The sequence below is a fragment of the Choloepus didactylus genome, chromosome 7 (genome assembly GCF_015220235.1).
Source record: "Choloepus didactylus isolate mChoDid1 chromosome 7, mChoDid1.pri, whole genome shotgun sequence".
NCBI classification, from domain to species: domain Eukaryota; kingdom Metazoa; phylum Chordata; class Mammalia; order Pilosa; family Megalonychidae; genus Choloepus; species Choloepus didactylus.
The window spans coordinates 128,793,070-128,819,593 of NC_051313.1; the positions used below are offsets into that span (position 1 = coordinate 128,793,070).

The window sequence follows — 26,524 nt, forward strand, 5'->3', positions numbered from 1 at the left end:
GTTCTTGTCCCAGACGAGTTTCACAGACTTGATAAATGAAAACCATACCAATTTGCTTTTAAATCTGCCATAAGCTTAATCAGAGATAAAGCAGCTGTTAACAGGTAAAAATTTACTGATAATTAGAAGGTGAAAGAAACTTTAAGATAAAAATATACATGTAAAAAAATCCGTAAATTTAGAGGTAAGTAGATTATTTCCCCAGGTGACAAAATAATTTTAAAACTCAAAAGCAGATTAAGAGAAATGCACAGAAGAAATGAATGACAGTGGGAGATGCGTGTCTAGTGACACTGTTGTTTCTGCCACCAAAAATCTTATACCTTGGTTAAAAGCTCACACATGTAATGTTACATTCAATCAATGAGGCCACATGGAATTTCTTAAACACTGGATGAAAATATAAAATACATTGTTACAGTAATTAACAGTGATTATGTCCGAATGGCAGGGTTTCAGAAAGTTTGTTCCTTCTTGTTCTCTGTACTAACAAACCTTGGGGAAAAAGTGTATAAAAACAGTGGGGTGTGCAGGAGGAAGACTGCCTACTTTGAGAAAGCTGTAGTGTTGAGAGGCCACCTGCTCCTTTCTTAGGCAGCCACACCTCCAAGCTAGATGAATTCTCAGTCCAGTTCAGCGAATATTTAATAAGCACCAACCGGTAGGACAAACTTTCACATGTAGGCTCCCAGGGCCAAGGAGTTCACTGACTAGCAGCCCTCTCGGGAGGGAGCCCTATTTACATACTTCCGAACTGCTCTAATAATATCCAACAAAAACTCAGATGATGACCTGCTAAGAAAATGTCCCCACCAGAAACCTTAACACTGACACAGGAAATGTTAATTCAACATTTATTAATCACATACACACATCACTCTATCAACAAGTCACTGATACATATATACATATATATATATGGTTATTAAAAACTGGAAAAATGAGTTGTGCACATGTTTAAAAAGCAAAATGTTTATATATTCACCATTACACTTATTACCAAGTTTATCCTACAAAGAGTAGCATGAAAAAAATCACAGCATAAATATTATTAAATTAAAATGCTACCTAAAAATAGCTAAAGATGAGTAATTAGAATACTGGGACCCAGCCTTCAGAGATGGCACAATTTAAAATTAAAAACATAAGTTAACGATAAAATAGATTTGTTTACATTGTGCTTCTGGTTGTTATTTTCACTGAGTGTTTCCATAAGAATTAAGATAGATATGGAGAAAAGAAGAAGCATTTTTTTACATAAAATAATTTAAAAGCCTCTCAATCAGATAGATATCAGATGCAAACCAGCTCTTTAAATAAGGGAATCTCTGCATAGCTGGAGTTAGCAAAGAAGCAAGAAGTGATTTTTCAAGGGCACTGGACTCTTGTTATCTGGGTAATTTCATCTGAGTTATGTGATAATTGCTGGAAAGCTCTTGGTGTGAACTCACTATAGCAATGTCCAGAAAAGTACCTTTACACAGTAGTAGTCAGTTAAATCAAATAATGCCCAATAAACCCAAAAAGGTCAATATCTCCTTCTCGGTATAGATCAGGGGTTGGCAAACTTTTCTATAAAAAGCCAAACAGGAAATACTTTAGGCTCTGTAGGCTACATCGTCTCTGTCATAGCTATTCAACTCTGCATGAAAAACCAGAGACCATTCTGTAAATGAATGGACACGGCTGTATTATGATAAAACAATTTATGGATATTGAAGTCTGGATTTCCTGTATTTCATGTGCCATGAAATGTTATTCTTTTTAGATTTTTTTTTAAAACTATTTGAAAATTAAAAACAAACAAACAAACATTCTTAGCCCACAAATTATACAGAAAACAGGTGGCAGGCCAGATTTGGTTTGTGGGTTGTAGTTTGCCAGCCCCCATTCTAATGGTCCCTTTCTATTTCATGTTGTAAAATACATTTTAAAAACTATCCCATTCATCACATATGGTTACCTTATTGAAAAATAACAAAAAAATGTTTATTTAAAGACCCCTTCTCTCCCTTCCCACGTCCAGTACCATTTTACTAGACAATATATTATTTCCTTTACAAGTTATTTTAACTACAAAATTAATCAAGGATATTGCAATGAGTGTCTGGACTTTAATTTATGTACCTGGTAAGCCAAATACACAAGAAAGCTCAAAATTTGCCACCCATTCAAGAAAGCCACTGGCTTACAAAGTTGCATTTATTTGCATCAGTATTCCAAACTTCTAAAAAATAACGTCAGAGCATTTTTATTCTTCATAGAAAAAAGATGGACACACCCAAGTCATAAGTAATTAGAATGTTATTTGAAATAATTTAGAACTATAAAACTAAAGAGTAGCAGTTAACTGTGAATATGTGGTTCTGGACAGGAGATGGGCAGTGTTCATGGGAAACTAATATGAGCTCATTCCTTCTCCTTGGCATTGGTGTGGCTGGTATAATCCAGGCCAAATGCGAAGCGGCCTCAGGCCTAGCAGCCACCCCTGCATGCACAGGGACTTTCCAGACCCTTTAATTTTTCGACCACAGTCCCCTTCTCCCACCATCGATTGGACAGTGAGGGAGGCTACGTCCTGGGTGGGCTTCTGGAGCAACTGCATCTAGCACTGCTTTCATTCACGGCTTCCTTCCATTACCCAGAATGCCCCAGAATGTCAGTGGATTCTGCACCCAGGGAGGGTGGGAAAGGAAGGAGTTTCATCTCTGCATGTCCAGCCAGGAACAGCCTGCGTTCCTATGCCTCAGTGTCAGGACGGGTGGGAGAGCTGACCTCACACATGCCCAGAAGCAACTATGATTTTCTGGATCCAAGTTCCTCTCTGAGGGTGAGAGGCAACGGGGGTCATGGGGCTTTTCGTGCAAAGCTTTAAAAACTCTTCAGGTAAAAGGTGCCTGAAATTCAAGCCTCAGGTGGACTGACAATATGGAAATTCTCCCTTTTGAGACTACAGTGGTGAAAGCGCTTTTGCTTTTTTGGCAGAGAAGGAGCAGCACTACCTGAGGACGGGAAGAGCAGGCTGCAGTGACAACCACTTACTCGGGCTCAGGTGGGCGGACAGGTGGGCACCAGCCTCCCATCACCTGGGCAAAGCCACAGGGCGGGGAGGGTGCTGCTAATAATACAAGGACTCCTGCACTTACACGGAATTTTCATTTTGGCACGAAGTATTTTCACTTTTCTCTTAAGCTCACAAAACCCCATGGAGGTGAGTAAGACATTTTATAGACCCTCTACTCCACCTGAGGGATGGGAAATATTGAACAGCCGGTACAAGGTAACTGAGCTCCTCAGTAAGGGGTCAGGCCTAGCTTCTACCAAGCTGTTTCTGCTAGTATTTTCTTTATGCTTAGTCTCAATTCCTAAGGAAAAAAAAAAAATTAAACAGAAAACCAAATAGAAATGAAAATATAATCCTTAAGCAGTAAATTTAGAATGATGAAACTTCAATTTAAAAAACGGTCCAGAAAAAGGGAGAGGTGCTCCTTCCTTCCTCATAAAAGCAGAGGCAATTCTCTGCTATTTCAGAAATCTTTAAAAGCCAAGTAATTCTACCTCTGCTGCAACACCTCCCAAGATACAATAAGTCGTTAGCGCCCAGTGGGCCGATGGCCAGGGAGGGGGTATTGGGCCCCTTGACCAGCCCATTGCTCACACTCAGGGGTCTCCCAGGCAGCCTCTGGGCCCAGGATCTTGAACCACGCTGCAGATGGTTCTGTCAGTGCACAGTCAGTAATCAGCCTTTGAGACCAGGCTGAAAGGCCACCCTGCCTCCTCTGAGCTTGGCTGTGAGGCAGACGGGGTGTGCTAGGTCCCAGGGCTTCGACGCTGGCTTTCCTGGAGCCTGCAGCCACTAGCATGTGGCACCTATTAGACCCTAGTAAAGTAATGGAAGGGATGGGATTGGCAAGACCTGCTTAAGATTACAAGGACTGGATGAGTTTTTTAAAAATTTGTATTTCAGATCATCTATGAAGACCCCAAACATCTATTCAAAATAATGGATGGCATGTCCCCACATATGGAGGTAAGCTTCCTTTTTATTTTTATATTTTGAAGGACTGAAGAATCCTATAACCCTCCATAACACACATACTTGAGTTCTAGATACTCTTCAATGCCATACTTTGACCCTTCTCGCCCAATGCCAGACTGCTTCACCCCACCGAAAGGGCACTCCACGGTGGAAATCAACCCTTCGTTAACGCCAACCATGCCAACTTCCAGCTGCTCTGCCACTCTCCAGATCTGGGCTGGGTCTTGAGAGTAAAAATAACCTGTTGCGGGGATAGAGAGACATAGGTGGTATGTAGGATATTCACTAAAGACATCACTTCCACAGCTGAGTTGCCACTGATGACTATTTGTCTAGTCACTCAGGCCTGGAATCCTCACTGCTTTCCCTGCTTCCATAGAAGGCCCTGAGTTGGTCCTGACCATTTGTTCATCTTTGGAACCCATGGAACTCACCTTGCTGTTTCTGTTCCACTCTCACGTAGGCTCTCACTCTCCTTTTGAGGACTGTTAACGATAACCTCTCTGGCTGCTGTTTTCTACCATTCAACCCATGCTACACACCTCTGTTACATTATCCACATGATATTTTTGCTCAAACCTTTCAGCAGCACCTTGTTATCTACACAATAAGGTTAAATCCCTTAGCAGGTATCCAAACCCTCCCTAACCTGGTTTCAGTCAACATTTTCAGCTTTACCCCCGATTACTCTAGTCATTAACCATCTCCTTCAAACTGGTCAATCCAAATTCTCCTCACCTTTCTTGCTTAGCTTCTTGACTCACTTAGTCCCCTCTGCCCAGAATCTCTCTCTTCCAATCTCTGTGCAGTCAGAATCCTGCCTATCATCTGTGACTTAGTTCAGGGCGCAGCTTCCCCTACCACTGTCTCATCCAGAAAGGAAGTAATGAACATTGGATTCAACCTTATAGAAGCACAGTATCTTACCCCAGCTTTATTATAACTGAGGAGGTAGCACTGGGTAAGATTCTCACCACATGCTTATCCTTTCCCTTGCTGTTAGCAGTTCTCTTACACCTAGAAGGGAAGCTTCCATAGCTACAGCTGTATTATGTTACTTTGCATCTTCCTCAGTCCCTAATGCACTGTGGATACTAAATACAGAGTTACCGAATGCATTTATGCACATAGACTTTTGTTAGGGTTATGAATAGAGAGTATGTACTGTGGCCACCTCGATCATCTCAAGACCAAAAGAACGACAGCCACTCCTTGAGGCTCCACTCTGGCCTGGTCCCTGACACTCTCTGTCCTTGATCTAGGGCTTCATCTTCCATTCACGCTTTCAGGAGCTAGGCCTTCTGGTCACAGAAAAAATGCAAGAAAAAGCACTTGGAATTTCAGGGCATTAGGCCTCAGAGAACGTGGCGCTTTTGGGATGCATGCAATTCTCCACCTAGAACAATCTGCACTGCTGCTTCTCTCCATCAGCTTCATCCTCAGCTCTGACTCTCATCAGAGCTCCCAAATATGTACTGTGGGGGACAAGGCAAAAGAACATGAACTTGCACATCATCTATTCTTGCCTCTCAGAAAGCAACAAAACATACTCTCCTGAAGTCTCTTTTTCAAAACACAGGGCAGTGTTGAAAAGGCAAATGGCAGCATGAGTCTGAGAAGGTGACTATGACTGCTAGTCAACAAGGAGAATGCTTACCTGCTAACCCGACTTCAGTGGCATTAGCGATCGCCACAGCCTCCTCCTCTGTATCGAATCTGCCAAAGTTAAGATGGGTCATAAGCAAAATCTGCAAGGGGGAGAGTAAAGAAAACCAGCTCTCTTTCTCCTGATCTGTTTCCTCAATAACACAAAGGGCTAATAGGAGTTTTGCAAAGAAAAAAGGACATTAGATTTCACAGACAAAGGAGTGATACCTTCAAAGCGTGGAACCTAGAATTTTTTTTAGCTACATGGTTATTTGCTTGTGGATGTAAAACAGGTCATCTCAGGCTCATAAATCTCAGAAAGTTCACTTCCCACAAACTCCCTTTAAAGAACTCTTTGAGGATGTACTCCATTAAGAAGAAAAAATAATTCAGCAGAAAGCAAAGATGAGTAAAGAATTTGGTAAATTTTATGGTCTAAATAAGTGACGATGAAAAAAAAAAAACAAAAAAAACCCAACCTAAAAACCCTATAACTTGAACTGAGCTCTTCAACTGATAACACAACTTTTGCCTCTCTAGCTTCCCCTGTGCCCACAACCTATCCCTCAAACAGCACAATGACCTCTCTCTAGGTTTCCCTTGTCTTCTGTAGGCTGGATGCTCTTACTTGATAACTGGTGCCAGGGGCCCAAAAGTCTCTTCATGAGAGCAAAGCATGTCCTGGGTGACGCTGGTAAGTAGGGTGGGCTCAAAGAAATTTTTTCCAAATTGATGTCGCTTCCCGCCTGTGACAATGGTGGCCCCTTTGGAGACTGCATCACTCACATGTTTCTCTACCTGTGGGAGGAGAAAAAGAAGGGCCCTTGGGTTACTTTCCAAATGATACCATCTCTTAGAATGTTTAAACTGCAGAAAACCTTAATTGGTTTTCTTTCCCTTCTTATAAAACAAAAAAGGTTAGAAACAAAACACTCTAGTTCCTTCTAGGAAGGAAGAACCAAATATGCAGATACAGAAGCAGTGTGAGGGTACGTGGTAAGCACACGCCTCCTTCATTCCCGCTCTTTGATTTTCCAGCGGTGTGATCCTACTATTTGTTGAGTGGTCTGATATGCACCAACTTCTTTCTAGGCCTGCTGTTCAGTTATCTTCCTGGGATTTGCTTTCATCACACTCCTGGCCTCCTAGGTTAGCTCCAGTGTCTTGAATCCCATGTTGTCCTCTTTCCTGGACTTCACTTTCATTTTGTGCCAATACATTCTCCTCAATGGTGGAGAGTTAGCTTGTCCAAGTGTTCCCAGCTTGCTTAACCACTGCTCCTTTTCACATTTACAAGCAGTTATTTTGAAAAAGGTGCATTGAAAGTGGTTTACTTTCTGAGTTTCCTCTCACTATATGTCTTGTACTTTATATTGCACACCACTTGACTGATAATTTGGTTGGTTATGGAATTTTGATTTTCCTTCAGAACTCTGAGTGCATTTCTCCACTGTCTGCTAGTGTTGCTGGTGGAAAGTCTGATTCAAAAATAGTTTTCCCTCCTTTGTAGGTAGCTTTATCCCCCTCTGGAAACTTCTAGGGTCTTCTTTTATGTTTTTAAATTCTGAAAGTTTAGCAAACTATATCTGGGTTTTTTCTTTTCATTCATTCTACTCAGCAATTGGTGAACTCTTTCAGTCCGAAGAATTAACTTATTTTTTCCCCAGCTCTGAGATGTTTTTGTCTGTTATTTATTTGATAATTTCATTTCTTCCATTTTCTCAATTCTTTCTTTCTAGAAGTATTACTAAAATGGATATTCCCGCTTGCTTCAAGTTACTTCTGATTTCCTTCAGAAGGGGTCCTATTTGTTCTTCCCATCCTTCCTCTCTTTTGCTGATGATTTCCCTCAAGTTCCATGACCCTTGGTCATTCATCTTTGTGATGAAGGACAGGATTAATAACTGAGGTGCTTGGAATGGGTGGCCTTTGCTGTTTCTAGCCTCTCCCCTGAGTAAGAGGGACAGCTGCAAGCTTGGGCTTATTCTGAGTTGGCAGGCTTCACTTTAGTCAGGAGAGCCCTGCTCTGGGGCATCTACCCTTACTCTCGAAATTGTGTTCTCCTAGCAGGCTTCTGTATTTCTTCAGAGCAGCAATCCCCGGGCTTGTTCCTCATCCTCTCCAGAGACCACTGAACAGGGGTCCGGCTATTACCCACTTGAGTGCTGTGCCAGTTCGGAACATTATGGACCCCAGAAGAGCCATGATCTTTTAACCCAGTCTTGTTGGGTGGAAAGGTTTGAATGTTTCCATGGAGATGTGACCCACTCAACTGTGGGTGAGACCTCTGATTAAAGTATTTCTATGGAAGTATGGCCCCATCCATTCAGGGTGGGTCTTGATTAGTTCACTGAAGTACTTAAGAGAAGCTAAGAGCTGACCCAGATGCTGATGCTTGGAGATGCTTGGAGATGTAGACAGAAGGAGGTTTGGAGATGTTAAGCTGAGAGATGAGACCCAGAGTTTTCCCTGGAGAAGCTAAGAGAGGATGCCCAGACGCTTAGAGAGAAACGCCCTGGGAGAACAAGCAAAGATGAAAAAGAGAGAAACTAAGGACAAGCAGACACTAGCCACGTGCCTTCCCAGCCGACAGAGGTGTTCAGGACGCCACTGGCCTTCCATCAGTGAAGGTATTCACTTGTTGATACCTTAGTTTGGACACTTCTGTGGCCTTAGACCTGTAAATTTCTAACCAAATAAACCCCCTTTATAAAAGCTAATCCATTTCTGGTATTTCGCATAATGGCAGCTTTAGCAAACTGGAACAAGTACTGCCTTGGCTGTAACTGGATCTGGGTTTCCTCAGATGACGTGCAGAGGCTGGGTGTGCCTCCACTCTGGGGTCTCCTTAAGCCGTCTCCTCTCATTTCTTTCCCATACGTGATCTCCAGCCTCCATTTTCTGCCTGATTTAAATTATTCTGTTAAAATCCTTTTTATCAGAAGAGCCTTATCTAGGGAGCATACTGGATATTTAGTCTTACAAGAAAGTTCCTTATAAGCAACTCCACAGAAGATCCTATTTTTTTAAAATAGTAGATCAAGGAAAGAAATCTTACCCAGCTAGTAGTCTAAATTGTTACCTTTTTTTCTTGAACAAACAAATCCCTCCTAATCTCAAAAGCAACCTCCCTTTCCCAACATCTCTAAATAATCCTGAACATGGCATATGCAAATATAAATCTCCCTGCTGGGAGACTTTCACCAAGGATTCTTCTGGAAGGGCATTTCGCAGTCAAGAGAAGAAACAATAGACTAATGCCTGTATTTCAGTTAAACCATAACAATCACAAAATGAAGCTGGTCTTCCTTTCCTTTTAGGTGTTCAAAAAAAAAATTAAAGAACTTGGTGTTTTAAGATCGTGGTCCCTGAGGTGGTGAAGGAGAGAAGCTCTGTGTTATCCTATAACAGGAGAGGCAGGAAGGGCAGTAGGAGACTAGCAGCAACCGATCTTGCAAGGGCTGAGAGACAGAACTAGAAAAGCTTATTGCCAGCTGAGGCCACCCAAGTCATACAAATTGGTAGAAATTAACTTTTTCAGATTTCTCAGCTGTTTGCAAAATAGCCTTGCAGGGCATCTTACCAAAGTTATTTTGTTTGCCGGTTAAGCTTTTGATATCAAAACCATGAAATTTACCTTAACAGACAGTAAAACTAACTTACCTTCTCCACTGCCTTTTCATTAATTAATGGGCCTTGAGTAGTTCCCTCCTCAAATCCATTACCCACTCGCAGGCTTCTCTTCATTGCTTCACTAAATTTTTTCACAAAGGAATCATGGATACCCCTTTGTACCAGGAAACGGTTAGAGCAAACACAGGTCTAAACATAAGAGAAAAGAAACGCACGTAGATAGTTTGTACAAATCTACCGACCCAACCAATATACAGTGAGTGCTGCCAGGTGTCTGCACATGAAAACCCCACGTGGTCCTCATCATGAGTCCAACCAGCTATTTTCCTCCCCACATGGGCTTGGCTCAAAAGATAACTGCACTCATCAAGAGCACATTCCTCTCTCATGCCCTCCATAGCTCCTGCACCTCTGTGGTTAAATGAGTAAGCAAGTATAAATATCTGTGTGGAAAAAAAAAATGGCCACTAAACCCAAACTTTTTCACAAGACTTGAATAAGCCATTAAAGAATAAATAGAAAAAAAAATCTGTACCCTTCGAGAGGAAGTGATGCTGTGGTGTCAGAAGTGGGCACAGAGAATGGAGGATAGAAGGAGCAAGGTCAAGTACTCACGTAGATCTCTTAGCTTAAACTTTCCAAATATTTGGCTGATGCTGACATTTTGAAAATGGACAGGAGACCATTCTTCCACGTCAGCCTGAATCATTTTTTCTAATTAGACGTAATAGTTTTAAATGCTAAAATATAGCTACATTACAGCAAATGTAGTTACCAATGATAAGTTTTCTTTTAGTCTATTTTCTTATTCATGCATTTTCCTAATTGAAACAAATGTACATACAATTTTGTGTCCTATGCATTTTAAATAAATGGTTTTATTGGCTTAAAGTAAAAATTTTAACAAATAGTGTAACTCTAAAGGCTATACACATTGGCAATCTGAGTTTGTGAAAGGACATATTTCTGAAAAAAAAAAAAAACAAAATAAGCTCATTTATGAGTTATATGAAAGGGGGAAACATGAGTTGATAAAGGCCAAACCCAGGGTGAAAACTATTTAATATAGAATATTGCACAGTGTTTCACCTTTTTTCACCGTATAACCGTCTAGCAGTATTTATTCTGTTTCTGGAACACATTTAAAACCTCTTATTGATGATACTTTAAGATGAAGTGCTTTAAGAATGTTTCTTAAAAAGCCAGGATCCTGGTGGAAACCTGGACAGAAACTGGGAGATTGGGACCCTTGGCTGACAGTCCCAGCTCCATACCGACTTGGGACTGCAACCCAAGGATATATATAACCGTAGGCAAGGTAATTAGTCTAGAAAGAGCTTTGTTTCCTCATCTGTATAAATGCGAGGTTAGTAGCAGATGACCTTGAAGGTCCCCACCAGATCTCCTATTCCAGGATTGTCTACTGAGAGGTGAGCTCAGGCCACCACTTTCCCAAGGACAACCCGGCACGCCCCTTGGGTATGCGGCTGGTCCTCGGGTGTGCAACCCTCAGGGGGTGCCCCACCATTGCAGAAAGAAAACGACCCAGGGAGGTCTTAGCAGGCATCGGCGTTTTGAATATTTCAAGGCATCATCTCCTTAACATGTTCCTCCTCTCTTTCCCTAAGACAATGGATCCCAGGCCCTTGCCATTCAAGGCTGTTTTGTGTCTGAGATGATTGTACTTATTCAGTAGAGAAAAGCTCAATGAAGGAAAACTCTAAAATAACCAAATTTAAAGGGTTGAGGAAAAGAAGAGAAGAGAGGACAATTTGACTGAAAGACATCTGTTATTCAGGAAACTCCCCCAAACCAGGAACTGCGCTTTACATCCCTGTGGACCCTCAGGGTCTGGCACTGTGTGTGACACTATGTAAATATGTACTGAAAGAGTGAATGAATTGATCAGTGATGGAAGGAACCCGGAAGTTTCCTTCCAGGAGATGGGGAGGGCACAGATAAAACACATATACACTCCACCCCAAACCCTGAAAAACTACACAGGGCTCACCTGTCCAGAGTTCCTAAATTTAGATGCCAGAGCCCCTGCTACCGCCCGGTCCACGTCAGCACTATCAAACACAATGAATGGAGCGTGGCCACCTAGCTCCATGGAGACCCTTTTCACGGAGTCTGCAGCATAGCGCAACAGTATCTGTAAGCAGAGGACAGAATGCTGTGAGCATCAAAATGAACTACCCAGGATTATCAAGCCTTTGTTTTAAAAAAGTACCCAATAGTGGAAAAAGCAAGGTGCAGAGTCATGAATACAGGATGATACTTCATTTAAGAAAAGGGGAAGCAAGAATATGTATTTTGTATTTGCATAAAGAAGCACCTGGAAGATAACAAGAGACTAAAAGTAATTATATAATGTGGGGGAAGTGGGAGTCAGGAACAGGAGGATGAGATTTCTCAATGTAAACCCGTTTGTATTGTTTTGATTTTTAAACCATATAAGCGTATTACCTATTAAAAATTATATGATAGACTGAAAAAATCATAATACAGAGGTGAGTGATTTGAGGGATATTCATGTAGAATAAGCCATGCAGGATCATACATATCTACTTTTTTTTAAAATAAAGAAAGCAGGATGGTATTATTATCCTGTTTTATAACCTATTTTATTTTCCCAATTAACAGTTTATCTGGAACATCTTGACATGTTCCTACCATCTTATATCTCGCTCCTTTCACATAACATTATAATGTGATGCTGTCGTATCAGCACACAAGCTTTGGTGATATTCCTTTATATGCCTGCAGCCCCCATCTGTTGGACATTTAGGTTGTTTCCAATCTCTTGCTTTTGAAAACAACACTGCAATTTTTCCCTCAGGATAATTTAATCGAAGTAGGATTGCTAGCTCAAAGCACAATTGTAAGGCTTTTTGATACATATAATCATTAGGCTTTAAATAGCCATTAAGTGATTTTATGGTTGAGGAAAGCTGCCCAGGGACTTTTTACTTCTTTATAACAGAATAGCAGGTCTTCTTCCAGTTACCGTTGCAGGGAAGAGAGAACCACCTGAGATAGTCCAAGTGAAGCAGGCAGGCTTCGCAAGCTCACTTAGGAACGGTTTCCGAGACGCACACTTTTCAGTCGTGGGCTTTGTGGTAGGGTCCTTGGTCAAAATTTGGAACGAATGGCTGGGAAGCTGTGTCTGTGCTCATATTTCTCTGTGTTCCCAGGTGTGAACATTCCAGCAATCAAAAAGTAGTAACCATCTTTTCATTGAAATGTTACTATTCAACAAAGTACTAACAAGTTTTAAGATCAGTTTTTTTCAATTGGACTCAAAATAGCTATTTTCATTTTGAATTTTTGAGAAATGCCATCTGCCAAGCAATTCATTTTTCCTGGATTTGCCCCAGTGTAATAAAAGTTCCTTACGGTTGTGTCACTCTGTCTCGCCTCCTCGGGGCCTTGGGCACAGCACCTGCCCACGGTGTGTGTGCACCTGTCATGTCCTTGTTGACAGTGTCCTTTCCCACACACAGCCTCTGCTCCCCACAATGATGACCTGACCCTGGCTTTGGCCCGCCGCGGCTCCTGCTGTACCACGTGTAACTCCTGCCATCTCCTAGTGAATCCTCTCAGCTCTGGTTCCCACTGCTGACCTACTCAGGACTTCAGCTTCCGACGCCCTGCAGAGGGAGGCTGCTTGGTCCCACTCATCTTTCTAGATCTGGCCACTTGTCCTGGGCCACTGTTTCTGTTTCCCTTGGGTGAAATGACCACTCATGGTGCTATGAATGCTCCCTCCAGAGGGCTCCAGAAAGGGTGATTTCCCCTTGAGGGCAGTGCAAGCATCACTAAAACAAGCTTGCTGTACGTGGTTCACTTAAGAGGCAAGATTTACACCTGAGGACCAGGAGCTTGGCCACTGACTGTAAAGATCAACTCAGGAAAGGCCTTTGATCTCTTGATTAGTTTTTTTTGTAAACATATGCATTTTTCTTTATTTCTTTTTGTATCTAGAAAAATAAGAGCTCTGGCTCAGTACACCTACTCTCCCTCCTTTTTAATGTCACTTCAGTTGCAGAACAGGCAGCAGGTGTTGGTGTATTCAGAATCAGATCTTGCAATCCTACAAAGACATACTGTTTAAAGCTATCTAGTTTTGCAGTCAACAGTTACATTGATTAGTCAGTTATTGCTTTAGCTACCCCTTTAAGCCACTTCAAGCAAATCATTTTTCTGGGTAAAAAAATTTAAGAGGCAAAGTTGGACTTGGCAGGAAGATGGTTGGGCATTTTCCTGGAGGTCCATCAGGTGGTGATATTTTGCAGAGAAAAGTGAGGAAAAGCAATTTCCAGCATCCTGGGATTTTCTCTGGCTTGAATGGTGTTTTACAACCCTTTCTCCCAGGACTGACTCTTTTTCTCAAATTACTTCACAGTGACATTTGAAACCCTCTGAGAATAAGTTGGTATAGTGAGATCCATTAATCTCATGGACACGAGTTTATGGATCTAAAAATCTCATTTCTGATGTGAATGAAGGAGAGGATCCCAAAGTGTCACTCTGAGAGTGTGAGTTGACAGGATGACAAAAGTGATCGTGCCTAGGAGTTTTACACCTGCCTGATTCCTTCCTGCTTGCCATGATTTCTAAAAACTACCACAGGTCCACAAAACCTTTCAGATTAGATTTATATTATTTATATTATTTATGACTGCTGGGCTTAGGTACATAACTGGCATGAGTATAAATGTATATAGGTACTAGCAGAAAAAAGTGTATCAACTCCAGAGAAGCACCATTTAAAAAAAAACCTTTGGTTCTGACCCCAACTTTTATTTCTTTTGAACATTTAAAAGGATAGGTTGAAAATCCACTTAAAGGCATGCACTTGAAGTTTTAGGGGAAAGAACTCAACTTTAAAGGGGAAAAAAGCTTAAAAAAAAAAAACAAAAAAAAACCTTTCCATTTCTGAAAGTACCTTTATACTAAATACATTTTGTGTTCAATTCTAAGACACCTATTTCAACACCAGTTGTGCTTCTGGAATCTCTAATTCCAACAACATTGAATTAGGAAAGAAATGCATTCCAGAATTGAGGAAAGATAATGGATAGTTCTTAGCTACTTCACAAACAACAAATAATGGGACTCTCTTTCCCGCCAAAAGCCCTTTGGTATTGTCAAAAAGAAACCTATGTCAATCGGGAACTACATCCAAACTGTCTGCAGAGGATGACCAGACATTGCTTTATTTGACAGCGCTTTTAACACTCTGCTGGGAATCTTCCTAAAAATGGTCATCAAGATGAAACAGTATTTAATAGTCGATAAAAGGAAAACATTAGAATGCCATTTCTTTTTCTTTTCTTTTCTTTTTTTTTTTTTTGAGACTTAAAAAGAAATCACATACCTTTCCAGTAGCTGTTGAGCCAGTAAAGGAAATTTTGGATATGAGAGGATCAGTACAAAGAGCTTCCCCTACTTCCTTGGCCTTCTTTCGAGAGCAGGGAACAACATTGAATACTCCTGGAGGAATTCTGGCCTGGTTTGCAAGCTAGAAGGAGAAACAGGAGATGCATGGCAGCAAATTATTAAGCAAAAAATAGAAAGCAGAAATAAATAGAAGTTTTAATCCAAAAAGTAATGGGAAAAATTTAAGCTTAAATAAATACTCCAGGAGTGTACAACAAAATAATCTATTTGGGACTGAAGTAAGATTTTTTTTTTATTAGTGTTATTGTTTCATTAGTATTAATATGCTGTTGAACTTCATTAAAATGAAATTAAACTTAGAGTGAGAGTTTCAATGCCACCTTCTTTTAAAAAAAACTTGGCTTTCTTTCCCAAGAAGAATCAGAGATTTCCAAAAAACAGTCATTGATTCACCTGTGGAATCAAGGGTGCAAGAGTGCAAGCTTTGCTTTATAGAATTAGACCAGCTAATACATGAAAAAAGAAATGAAAGAAGTCAAGTATCACCATTTTTGTATCTTCTGATGAATTACGGGATTGAGCAGGGTTGAGCAGCAGTGGCAAAGAAGGAGGCTTCAAGGCTGCTGCTTTCTGTGCCGGATAAATACCCATTTTTGGTCTGTTTTGGCTCTGCACAAACATAAGGAGAAAGACTCACCTCTGCCAGGGCCAGGGCTGAGAGGGGAGTGTCTTCAGCAGGTTTCACCACCACAGTGCAGCCGGCAGCCAGCGCAGCCCCCACCTTCCGGGTGATCATGGCGCTGGGGAAATTCCACTGGAGCCATAAGAGCAGAGGAAGTAAGAATGTGAGAGGACGGGCTGACTCATCTGTCCAAAGGGAAGCAGGTCAGGAAGTCAGTCAATGAATTTCATTGCCCAACTGACTGACAAGGCTGGTCTCCACTCTCACACAGGTGAGCTCGGACACCTGCCACCTGCCAACTTGAGGGACTCGGGAGACAAAGGCTCAAAAAGACTGGAATCGTTTTCAGAATTTAATACAAGACAAAATCATCTACAGCAGGGGTAGGCAAGCTTTTTCTGTAAAGAGCCAGATAGTAAGTATTTTAGGTTTTGCAGGACATACAGTCTCTGTCTCAACTACTCAACTCTGGTTGTGCACAAAAGCCACCACAGACAATACGTACATGAATGGGTGTGGCTGTGTCCCAATAAAACTTTATTTACAAAAACCGGTGGTAGGCTGGATGTTGCCCCCAGGCTGTAGTTTGCCAACCCCTAAGCTACATACTTGAGACAACATATTGGCAAAGGTGATTTTAAAATTAGCAGATAATTTAATGCTTCCTTCTATATACATGTTTATCTGTAGGTATCTACACATCTATAAGAATAATATTTTTCAATTTATTTATTCATTTTTGTTTTACATTTTTAAAATCTCTTTAATGCCTAGCTAATAGAAGACAGTTTATTCTCACATCTGCTTCTGCATTCAGTCTCTTGTGATATGTTGTCTTGGTTTAATAATATGAAGGAAACTTAATCTCACACAGATATGTGGTTAGAAAAGGGAGGAGTATTTCAATAGCCTTTTCAGAAAATTGTGCCTATTCTTTTTTGATATGACACTGAAACTTGATAAGAGGGTTTCGTTTTTTCTTTTTTTTAATTTTTATTATGGTAACATACGATATAAAATTTCCCATTTTAACCACTTTCAAGTATACAATTTAGTGGTGCAATAATTTAATTTAACATATACTTATATACTGCTTACTCTATGCCAGGCACTGTTCTAAGCACTTTAAAATTATAATTAATTAAATCCACAGCACAGTATTATTCAGTTAGTATTATTATCTACAGTTGCATGTTTGAGGAAACCGAGACAGTAACTTGCCCAGGGTCACACAACTAGTGAATGGCGAGCTCCGAGTCACACAGAGTCACCTCGGCAGTAAAGGGGTTGGCATCTGCAACTACCCTGAGCAGGAAAAGAAGGTAGTCTTGAGACCAGCTGGCAGCTATTGTAGACAAGTTAACATGGGACCAAGCAGAAGGTAGGTTGAAGGAAAAGGCTGGTCACCGGGTGACAGGTGGGAGCCCCAGGTGTACACCGCAGCCCCTCTAGGCAGACACAACATTGTATTTCTTAGCTCTCTTTACCTATACATCCTGGCCCGGTGCCTGCTGCACAGGTGCACAAATGTTTTGCTGTTGGTGATAACCGTAAATTAAGCATAACATTTACACAACTATGGCTTATTAGAAAATGTGTCATAAGTCTCTTTTAATGAATGACAAATACCAGAAGATCTTTTCAGAAGTGCTGGGCAATGCCAGGAAAAAGCCACATGCCAAGTCAGAAAACCCTCTGGGACTTCCTGAGGGTCCGCCCACTCCCTTCCACGGGCATCAGAAAACACGTCCTCCCACTCGCTGCCACCACACCCACCCTTATTGCGGAGGACCAGGAAACACACCTGAGTGCCCAGCAAGGGAACCAGGAAATCAAGAACACATGATAAGGATGAGCTCGCATCTTCCCAAGGAAGAATGAACTGTCCCTGAGTCCTGGCCCATCTCCCCTCCCCCAGGACCTTGCTGATCCTGCCACATACCGGCGTGATGACCGCGGCCACACCCACAGGCTGCTTGAGGACCAGGCCCCTCTTGTCTTTTGCTGGGGTATAGATGACGTCTCCATAAATGCGGCGGGCTTCCTCTGAAAACCACTCCAGGAAAAGGGCAGCATACAGAATTTCTCCCTGGGCCTCCTTCAGCGGCTTTCCCTGAATTAAATCAGAAAAGGACTCATTTATTACCTTCTTAGACCAAAAGCATGACTTCTGGGTTTATAAATTCTTCAGGGCTGCAAAGAGTATAGAAAAGTCTCCCATTACAAGACCAATAGGGTTGTAGAGAGGGTGATGGAGATACACATGGCTGTCCCACCATCCACCAGCAAGACATTTGCATTCTCAACATGTTTACAAATTAGGAGGGGAAGCCAGAACTGCATCTTCTAATTTCTTCTCCTTTCAATATCTTCTCTATGTTGTGGCTATGGTACAAAGTATTGAATTATAGAATAGAGGAACTACTGGTACTTTTTTTTCTAATGATCTTCTATTAACTTTTGAAGGTTTACAGCAGTTAAAGTATTTTTGCTTCTATGTATGAAGCTTAAAAAAATCATTTTTTCCCCTATAAAATACAAGAGCACCAATTTCACAAATGAGTAAAAGTAAAAACTGTGATTCTTTTTTAAATTAGTAGAGTGGCACTTTTTTTTTTAATGTAATTTCATTGAGATATATTCACATAACATAAAATCCTCCAAATTCCCAAGTGGCACTTAGGAATTTAGTTGTAGGCTGCTGCACTGGCATCATGATAAACCAAAGTATAGATTGGGTCTGGTTTTGTTTTGGTTTTCTTTTCACTATCCAGTGCTCATGGATTAAGTTCTAGAGATGTTCCAATTGTAAGGCAAGGATCTTTTTGGATTCCACCATGGTATGGTCCATGGGTTGGATACTGGAGGGCAAGGCAGTTTGCTGGACCTGTGTTGACTACCTAGTAGGCATCAAGGTAAAAAAATTCATCATCTCCTTGGTATTCCAATCCCTGGATATCTACTTGGTACTGCAAGATACCTCCAGTTCCACCAAATCCTTTCACAAACTGGGATTCTTCTTGTGATATTATCTGTGACAATTTCCAGTGTAGCTCCGAATTTTTTATAGTTGTTAGCAAACCATTCCAGCAGGGGCATGCTCTCAAGCAGCTCATGTTCCTGTCCTGTCTCTTTGTCTGTGAAGTGAGATTTATCCTTCTTTGTTCTGGAGTTAGATAGAGAACTTTCTCCTCTTCTGTGCTTTGGCAATGAAGAATGTATCTCATTATATCCAGATTTTCATAGACTATTAGAATCTCTACAGCTCCTGTTTCCAAAGCCTTTAGTGTATCTTCAACTCCAAAACAGTACTTGCCTGTATCTTGGCTGATTTCATCAACATATCATCCTATTAATTCTTCTCTTGAATAAATTTCATGTTGGAGAGAACTTCTGTAGATAACTCAATAGCTTGGTTGAATCCATTTTCACTGCCATAGGAGAGATCAACTAATTTTAAAACTTTTGATTGCAACCTCTCATGAAACATACCAGATTGAGTTCAGTTTTAAAGTTAGCTGATCCAGCTAAAATATTAGCCACATTCCCTTTGTCCTCAGAAATAAACGGCTGCACAGCATTCTCAGCTACTTTCTGAACATGGTTTGTTTTTCGGTTCTTAAATGGGCAAATGCAAGGCAGACTGACCTCCTTTACCATGTTTCTGTGGGAGATCCACAGTGAATTTGTGCAGGGCTTCTCTTGTGTTTCCTTGGAGTGTACCAAAAAGTGCACCACTACATCTATTACAATGAAGCCAAACTTGCATCATCTGAAAGCAATGCTTTAAAAGCCTCTGTATGGAATTTGTTGTCACACAACTACAATGACGTATAAATTGGTTTGAAAGGCTCAAAGTCAATGTTACTTTCTTTTCCTTTCCTTCTGTTAAAATTGTTCCACAGTAAACACCAGACTGTTTGGAGGTACTTTGTTATAAAGTTTGAGTCTTTATTGTACAGATGTAATGGCTCCCAGGACTGAAAGGTGGTTTACTAGTGACTTAATGGTAGATACAGTTCCAAACTCATCTGCTAACATTTTTGCCACTAGTGAAATCTGGTCTTTAGGAGGAATGATCAAAGAAATCATGCTTGTGCCAATTGCCGTGGGCCGCCTCCAAGCTTCCAGATCTCCACACTCCTGTCAGCAGTCCTGGGATTGTCCACAGTTTTCTCACCTCCTCCCTGGTCCTGGGTGGCAGCGGCTGCTCCTCCCCAGCGGTGGCTCTGACACAGGACACCGGCACCCTCTCTCTGGGCAGCTGCATGTCTACTGGTACATTTTTAAATGTATAAAAACAACATGAAAAATCAATGAACAGAGTCATGTAGGAAAAAAATGGGAATGGTATAAAAGCAGCATTCATATAGTTCTCTCTAAAATCTATTTTCTGCCTATTATTAGAGAATAAACTAGAACATTTAGATTTTGTTTTAGCAAATACAAGTATTGGGGCTTAATTAGAAAATGTTTGTGACTGGCAAATTAATTTTTAATACATAATCATTAGGCAAGAATTCACATTTTCTTTATGTAGATAAGAGCAATGAAGGGCAGTCAGAGGGTTTCTCAAGCTTCAGGCTAAGAATGCCTGGACAGTTTTTTAGGGTGGCGATCCAGGACCCTGCACTTACATTTTCAGCTGTGATTATCCTGGCAAGGTCGTCCTGATTTTGAATCATTAAGTCATACCATTTCCGAAGTAACAAACTCCTCTCCTGAAAAAGAAAAAAGATAAAGAAGCAATGAAATGCCAAGTGTAAGAGAGACTATTAGAAAATCTTCAGTTTCCTAAAATACCAGTTATATGGTGTGATGGTTAGGTTCATGTGTCAAGTTGGCCAGGTGATGGTACCCAGGTGTCTGGTCAAGCAAGCACTGGCCTAACCGTTGCTGCAAGGACATTTGTGGCTGGTTAATAAACCAGAAGGCTGGTTTATTAAATCATCAGTCAATTGGCTGCAGCTGTGACTGATGACATCAGTGAAGGGCATGTCTTCCACAATGAGAGAATGCAATCAGCTGGATTTAATCCAATCAGCCGAAGACATTTAAGCAAGACAGACAGAGGACCTTCACTTCTTTGGCTAACCAGCAAAGTGTTTCCTGAGGAGTTCATCAAAATTGCCAGTTCCTTCCTGAGGAGTTCATCGAACACGTTTATCGAGGTTGCCAGTTCGTTGCCTGAGGAATTCGTCGAACATCTTCATTGGAGTTGCCAGTTTGCTGCCTGCCCTACGGAATTTGGACTTGTGCATACCCACAGTTGCGTGAGACATTTGTATAAAATCTTGTATTTATAGCTATCTCTTGTTGATTCTGTTTCCCTAGAGAACCATAACTAATACATATGGTCTCATTTTGGGAGAAATACATGGAGACTACTTTGATAAATAGTAAAGTACCAATTCCAGGTTGTATCTATAGGCGTTTACCCAATCATAAATCACAGAAGAGAAAAAAGAGTTGTGGGACAGCTATTATTGTTCATGGTAAATATTAATAACTTTGATTTTACCACACAAAGGAATCGTTCCCTAATTTAAAGACTTACCGGCAAGTTAGATTTGTTCCACAGACTGGAGTCAGGGTAGGATGTGTGCAGTGCAAGGAAGGGTTTTGCACACTTAAGAAGAGGCCAAGGGAACCCAGGCCAATGGGGCCACACAGAGGACTCTGGAGACAAATCTGCCCCAGAACTCTAGCTTCCCACATCTGAATAGGTGACTCCAAAGGAAAGAATCTCTGGTTTATTTTTTAGGAACTGCCGGCAGTTCTGGCCACTGCAACGAACAAACCCAAGTTGTCATTCTGACATTCTAATCCACACAGTGACCTAGAGATTTTAATTATTTTCTTATTCCACTCACAGAGTCTGAGCATGTGTAATCACTGCTAACAGTCTTTCTCTGGCTAATTCCCTACCCTATTTTGCACAGGTTAACATGCTGCATTTTCTCACCTCTCAAGGGTGTTGTTGAGATCAAGGCCTCTAAATTTTAACCCCCCCACAGAAAAGGCACTGGCATCTCTAAACAATATTACTTAAGGGATTACATTTTATTTACTATCGTTCTGTGCAATACCAGTTAATAACCTGACAATACAGGCCAGTGTACGGTGGGTTATTCTGGGTGAGAGATGAAGGACTAAAATCTAGGAGGCCTTGTTTGAGAGAAAGGAATGAAATATCAGAGTAAACGGCTGGCTAGGAATAAAGCTGAGAGAGGATGAGAGAAGAACATGAGACAACATGAGAACTGTAAGAATAAAAAGCAGATTCTGCTTGTGGGCAGAAAGCATAATGTCCAGGCTGAACATAGGAGCCAGGAAGGGGACGAATCTATGTGGATGGGAAGACCCAGACATGGCTTCTGGGAAGCCACAGCGGACAGAGCCACATGGGGCTCAAATCCCGGCTCCTGCACTTGGCCAGCAGCAAAGTGACAGAGGGTGAAGTAAGAGCCTCACTTAGCCAGGCCCTTCACCCACAGCATGGAGCAGAGTTGCTGAAGGGACCACACAAAACGCACGGAAAGCACTACGAGCAGTATTTCGCTGTTGTAGGCACAATTAACAGCACCCCTCCCCCCAACACACACACCAATGACTCTGGAACCTGTGACTCTGTTACTTTACGTAGTAAAAGGGACTGTGAAGATGTGATTAAATTAAGGATCTTGAGATGGGTGATTAACCTGGATTTTTCAAGTGTGTCAAATGTCTAAGAGACCTTAGAAGAGGGAGGCAGGAGAGTCGGAGTCAGAGAAGGAGATCTGATGACAAAGCAGAGGTCAGAGTGATCTGGGGCCACAAGCCAAGGATTGCAGTCAGCCTCTAGAAGCTGGAAAAGGCAAGGCAACGGATTCTCTTCTAGAACCTACAGAAGGAAAACAGCCCTGCTGGCCTGTTTTAGACTTCTAACTTGCAGGACTAATAATTTTGTGTTGTTTTAAGCCAACAAGTTTGTGGTAATTTGTTACATGACTGTAGGAGCTGCATACATCAGTGTATAAGGTGGTCCATAAATATCCATTCCCTTCCATTCCCTATCCTGTAGGAATTCACAAGGTGGAAAAAGGGAGATCATAAAACAAGATGAAAACAAACACAAGGCAATGCAAAGATGTCAATGGGGAGCACAAGAGAAGGCGTGTGGACGAGGGCTACAGGTTCAGAGAAGGGAAAAGAATGAGAACACTGTGTGGAGTGACAGGCTCAATGGCAGCAGTAACCATGAACTAGACCTTCCAGAACAGCTGGGATGTGGATTGGCCTGGAGAAGGGAGGGGAATGTGGACCTGGGGAGAGAGACAGCAGAGGCCTGGAGGCAAGCGTGGGATGAATCCAGAAAAGATGTTCCCTGATCCAAGTACCCCTCCTTTCAAGAAGGAAGGTTCCCTCAAAAGACCTGAGCCCTTGTAAGACAGAAGCTGATGTCAGGTTCAGGTTCAAGGGACACTGACATAGGATGAGTGTGGTCTGAGCAGTTTCAGTGAGAGGCCCCAACATCAGCCCCGGGGTGTCCAGGTAACCACTGAACTGGAGATGGCCTTGGAAGAGCTCCCCAGATACCCTGGTGGAACAGCAGTGAAGAGTAGTCTTGAGATCTATGGACCCTTGTGGGACTCCAAAATGATGCCTTGATCCACTCTTCTCCTGTGATCTCGCCATTTCCGTAGTTTTGAAAACATGCATATGATTTCCACCTTTCTATTGTTAGCCCGGGCCTCATTCTCAAACTCCACACCCATACACCCATCCGCCTACTTTGGATGCTCACTTGGGTGTCTTACAGACACCTCAGACTCGAACATGTCCAAAACTGAGCTCCAATGTCTCATCCCAAGGCTGCTCACTCACACCTTTCCCCATCTCAGCTCCTGGTAACTCTGTCCTTCTGGCTACTCAGGCCAAAAGCCCCATAGTCAAAAGTGACACCTCTCTTTCCCTTATCCCACACAAGAACCCCTTAGGGAATCTGGTTGGCTAAACCTTCAAAATAGATCCTGGCTACTCAGGGCCAACTCCACTGCCCCCACCCTCATTCAACTCATCATTATCTCCCACCTAAACTACCCATCACCCTCCTAAGCTGTGTCTCTTTCCACCGTTGCCCTCCTACAGTGAATTCTCAACACTGTAGCTGGAGTCAGCTCATGCCCCTGTCGCGTAAAACCCTGAAATGGCTCCTCACTGCACTCAGAGAAAATCCTGAAATACTCAGAATGGCCTAGAAGACCCATGGGATCCAACCCCCAACCCCATTATCTCTCTGACAACTCTTCCCCCAGCTCACTCCACTGGGCCCCATGGAGCATGGCTCCCACCCCGGGCTTTTGCTCTAGCAGAATTCCTTCATCTCCTTGGCCTTTGCATCTCAAGCCCTCACGGAGGTCTACCTGCACACTACATATACTGCATCTTGCTCCATCCCTTTGGCCCCTGAGCCCCTTTACCCTTCTCTACCCTTTTTCTCTCCTAGCATTCATCGGTTGTAATAAACTTACTAAAACCCCATCCCCAGGTAAGTTCCCAAGGTCAGGAATGTTTGTTTTGTTAACTGATGTATCCCAAGCACTTCCAACAGTGCATGGCATACAGAAAGCACTCAGTAGACAACTGGTAAGTGAATGAATGTTAACTCTCTGGGACTCAGACCTAATTACAAGATGTGTATCTTCAGAGGGAAGACTGAAGAATAGGGTAGAAAATGATTTCGCTTAAATTCAGTGTCAGGGCCTTGGAGGGTGGAAGAAATGAGCATTAGGGGTTATTTATAATTATACTCCAGGTGCAATATAATAAAGGAAGGAGGAAGAAAATCTCTTAAATTGTTTTCTTCTTACTCTGTCCTCGGCCTCTAAGCCCTTCCATGCCTCACCCCCACCCCAATTTTCTAGTATTTTCTGTCAATAAATAGCAAAATCTATCCATCCAGGCTGAAAACCTGGAGTATTGTCCTGGACTTCGTCCTTTCCAACTACAGTCAATGAGAACTACAGTCCTCTCCATTCCCAACCCCGCTCACTAATCCGCCTAATTCCAGACCACTGCAGCAGTTCCTACACGGTCTCCCAGCAGCCCGGCGGGTCTTTCAGGTGCCCTGAAGAGCCAATCATGTTCACTCACCTTCCAGATCCTCCACTCTCCATACCCACAGGTCGACTCCTCTCCACTACAACCAACAGCTCGCGTGTAATTACCGGCTCGTGCTCCGCCGCGACTGGGCAGCAAGCTTCCAGACACTAAGGGGTTTGGAGCAGTGTCCCTAGCACCCGTCCCAAAGCCGATGCTCCAGTTTATTTGCTGATCATTTCCTCCTCTCCTGTATGACTTTCTGCACTGTGTTGCCGGGAGAATTGGGAGGTTGGGGGAAATACGATGTGATTGGGTTCACCTTGGGGCAAAGCCCCCTCCATTCCCCTCCGAGTCCCGGGCCAGCCCTCGTCCCCTGGACCCTGTGCGTTCTCACCTTGGCCGGGACCCCCCGCCAGTTGCAGAAAGCCTCGTAGGCGGCGCGTACGGCGGCGCGGGCCTCGGACACCCCGCAGTCGGCCACCTGGCCCAGCGCAGCGCCGCTGGCCGGGTCGTCCACGGGGAAGGTGGCGGCGGCCGGGAGCCAGTGGCCGCCCACGAAGCCGTCGGTGCGCAGCAGCGCCGCGGGGAGGCCCGCCGGGGTTCCGGCATAGCCGCGGGCCTGGGCCCTGCCCGGCGCGGGCGGCGCCGCAGGCACCCAGCTGCCAGCGCCAGGGCGGGGGAGGGGACCGCGGCTCGAAGGAGCCGGGAGAAGACGCGCGGCCCAGCAGCTCCGCAGCCTAAAGCAGATCGCCATGGCCCGGCTGGCAGCGTCTGCAGGAAGCAGGCAAGCAAGCGCGTGCACGCGAGCGCAGGGGCTGCGGGGAAGCAGGAGGAGCGGGTTCGCGGCGGGGACGCGAGGGGGCGGTGGAGTACAGGGTTGAAGGCGGCGGTGACGCCGAGCAGCGCCTCTCCCCGCGTCCTTCGCGCTGCACCGCCGCTCCAGACTCGGGACCTTGCCCTGAGGGCAGCGGGGGTTCTGCGCGCTGCGCGACCTTCTCCTTGGAAGGGTTGGGACAGAGGATGGGCGCAGCTCCTGGGACCACATCACCTTTCACCTCTCGGTGCTCATTTGTCTCTATCTATTTCTCGATCTCCAATCGCTGGGAATGGGAAGGAAAGAAGAGGGTTGTTTGCGAGTGGGAAATCTGGCGCCAAAAGAAGCAGCCCCTCCGCCGCAAATCCAGCATCTATTCTGCCAAAGGAATCTGTGCTCAGTCCATAGAGCGCTGGTGCTTGCTCCGGCTGCTAACCGCACGATCCCTTTTCTTCATCGCTGCAGCTCACGAACACGTAGGATTTGGGGCGAGGGTTCTCTGAGCAGGCGAAGTGCGGCACTAAGTTTTGCTGCTTGTCTGTTTTTCTGCATATGTATCTAGCTATTGGGAGCGGTGATACTTTTGGTATACAAGAGCGTGCTTCAGAGACAGACTTGGATCCACACTCATAATCTGTTGCCTACAAGCTATGTGTCGTTAGGTAAATTACTTCATTCCTCTTATTTGTAAAATGGGACAATACCTACCCAATAGGTTTGCTGGGAGACAATTTAGTAGAGTTGCTATATTAAATGCAGTGCAGTGTTCAAAGTCATACTAGTTGCCTTGGGTCAGGGCGGGTCAGGGCACTAGTAAGATGCAAGTTAGATTGCCATCTAGTAAATGGAACCTTTTACCAAAATGGAAATAATCGGGGTATGATTACCTTTAAATGTCATTCTTCATCCAGCGAAAAATTAGACTTGGGCCTAAAACTCCGGAAATAGGAGTTTTAGAATAAAAATTAAAATAGCAGTCCTATACTGACGAAGCCTAATGCTGGACATTGATTTTAGAATTCTTACTCTTAATATATGTCCCCTTCTCAATTCCTACTGTATTGAGAGTCTCTTGGTGTTTTTGTTTGTTGTTGTTGTTGTTGTTGTTGTTCGCCTGAGCCTATGGGCTCTTCACCTTTTCCTAGGGCACTGAATTCTTATGTGTAAAGTTCCAGGGCAGTGATTTAAATTTGGACTCTGTTTTGCTGAGTCAGAGCCA

General features: G+C 43.1%; 1 protein-coding gene and 1 pseudogene across 1 annotated transcript; both read right to left on the bottom strand.

The window, feature by feature from the left end:
* Nucleotides 1–861: 861 nt before the first annotated feature.
* ALDH5A1 (aldehyde dehydrogenase 5 family member A1) lies at nucleotides 862–25,380 on the bottom strand. The gene is made up of 10 exons (XM_037844568.1): nucleotides 24,886–25,380; nucleotides 20,045–20,128; nucleotides 17,350–17,520; nucleotides 15,423–15,539; nucleotides 14,703–14,846; nucleotides 11,331–11,474; nucleotides 9,350–9,508; nucleotides 6,315–6,484; nucleotides 5,697–5,755; nucleotides 862–4,280 (listed from the first exon to the last, which is right to left on the bottom strand). Exons 1-10 carry the CDS (start codon nucleotides 25,243–25,245, stop codon nucleotides 4,075–4,077), a joined length of 1,614 nt encoding a protein of 537 aa, XP_037700496.1. The 5' UTR covers nucleotides 25,246–25,380; the 3' UTR covers nucleotides 862–4,074.
* On the bottom strand, nucleotides 17,878–19,571 carry LOC119540426 (annotated as a pseudogene).
* Nucleotides 25,381–26,524: the final 1,144 nt, after the last annotated feature.

Coding starts and splice junctions, on each gene's coding strand:
- ALDH5A1 (XM_037844568.1), bottom strand. CDS start 25,245: ATGGCGATCTGCTTTAGGCTGCGGAGCTGCTGGGCCGCGCGTCTTCTC. Junction 11,475..14,702: donor GCTCAACAGCTACTGGAAAG/GTATGTGATTTC, acceptor CTCTGCTTACAG/ATACTGTTGCGCTATGCTGC. Junction 4,281..5,696: donor CACTGAAGTCGGGTTAGCAG/GTAAGCATTCTC, acceptor TCCCCGCAACAG/GTTATTTTTACTCTCAAGAC.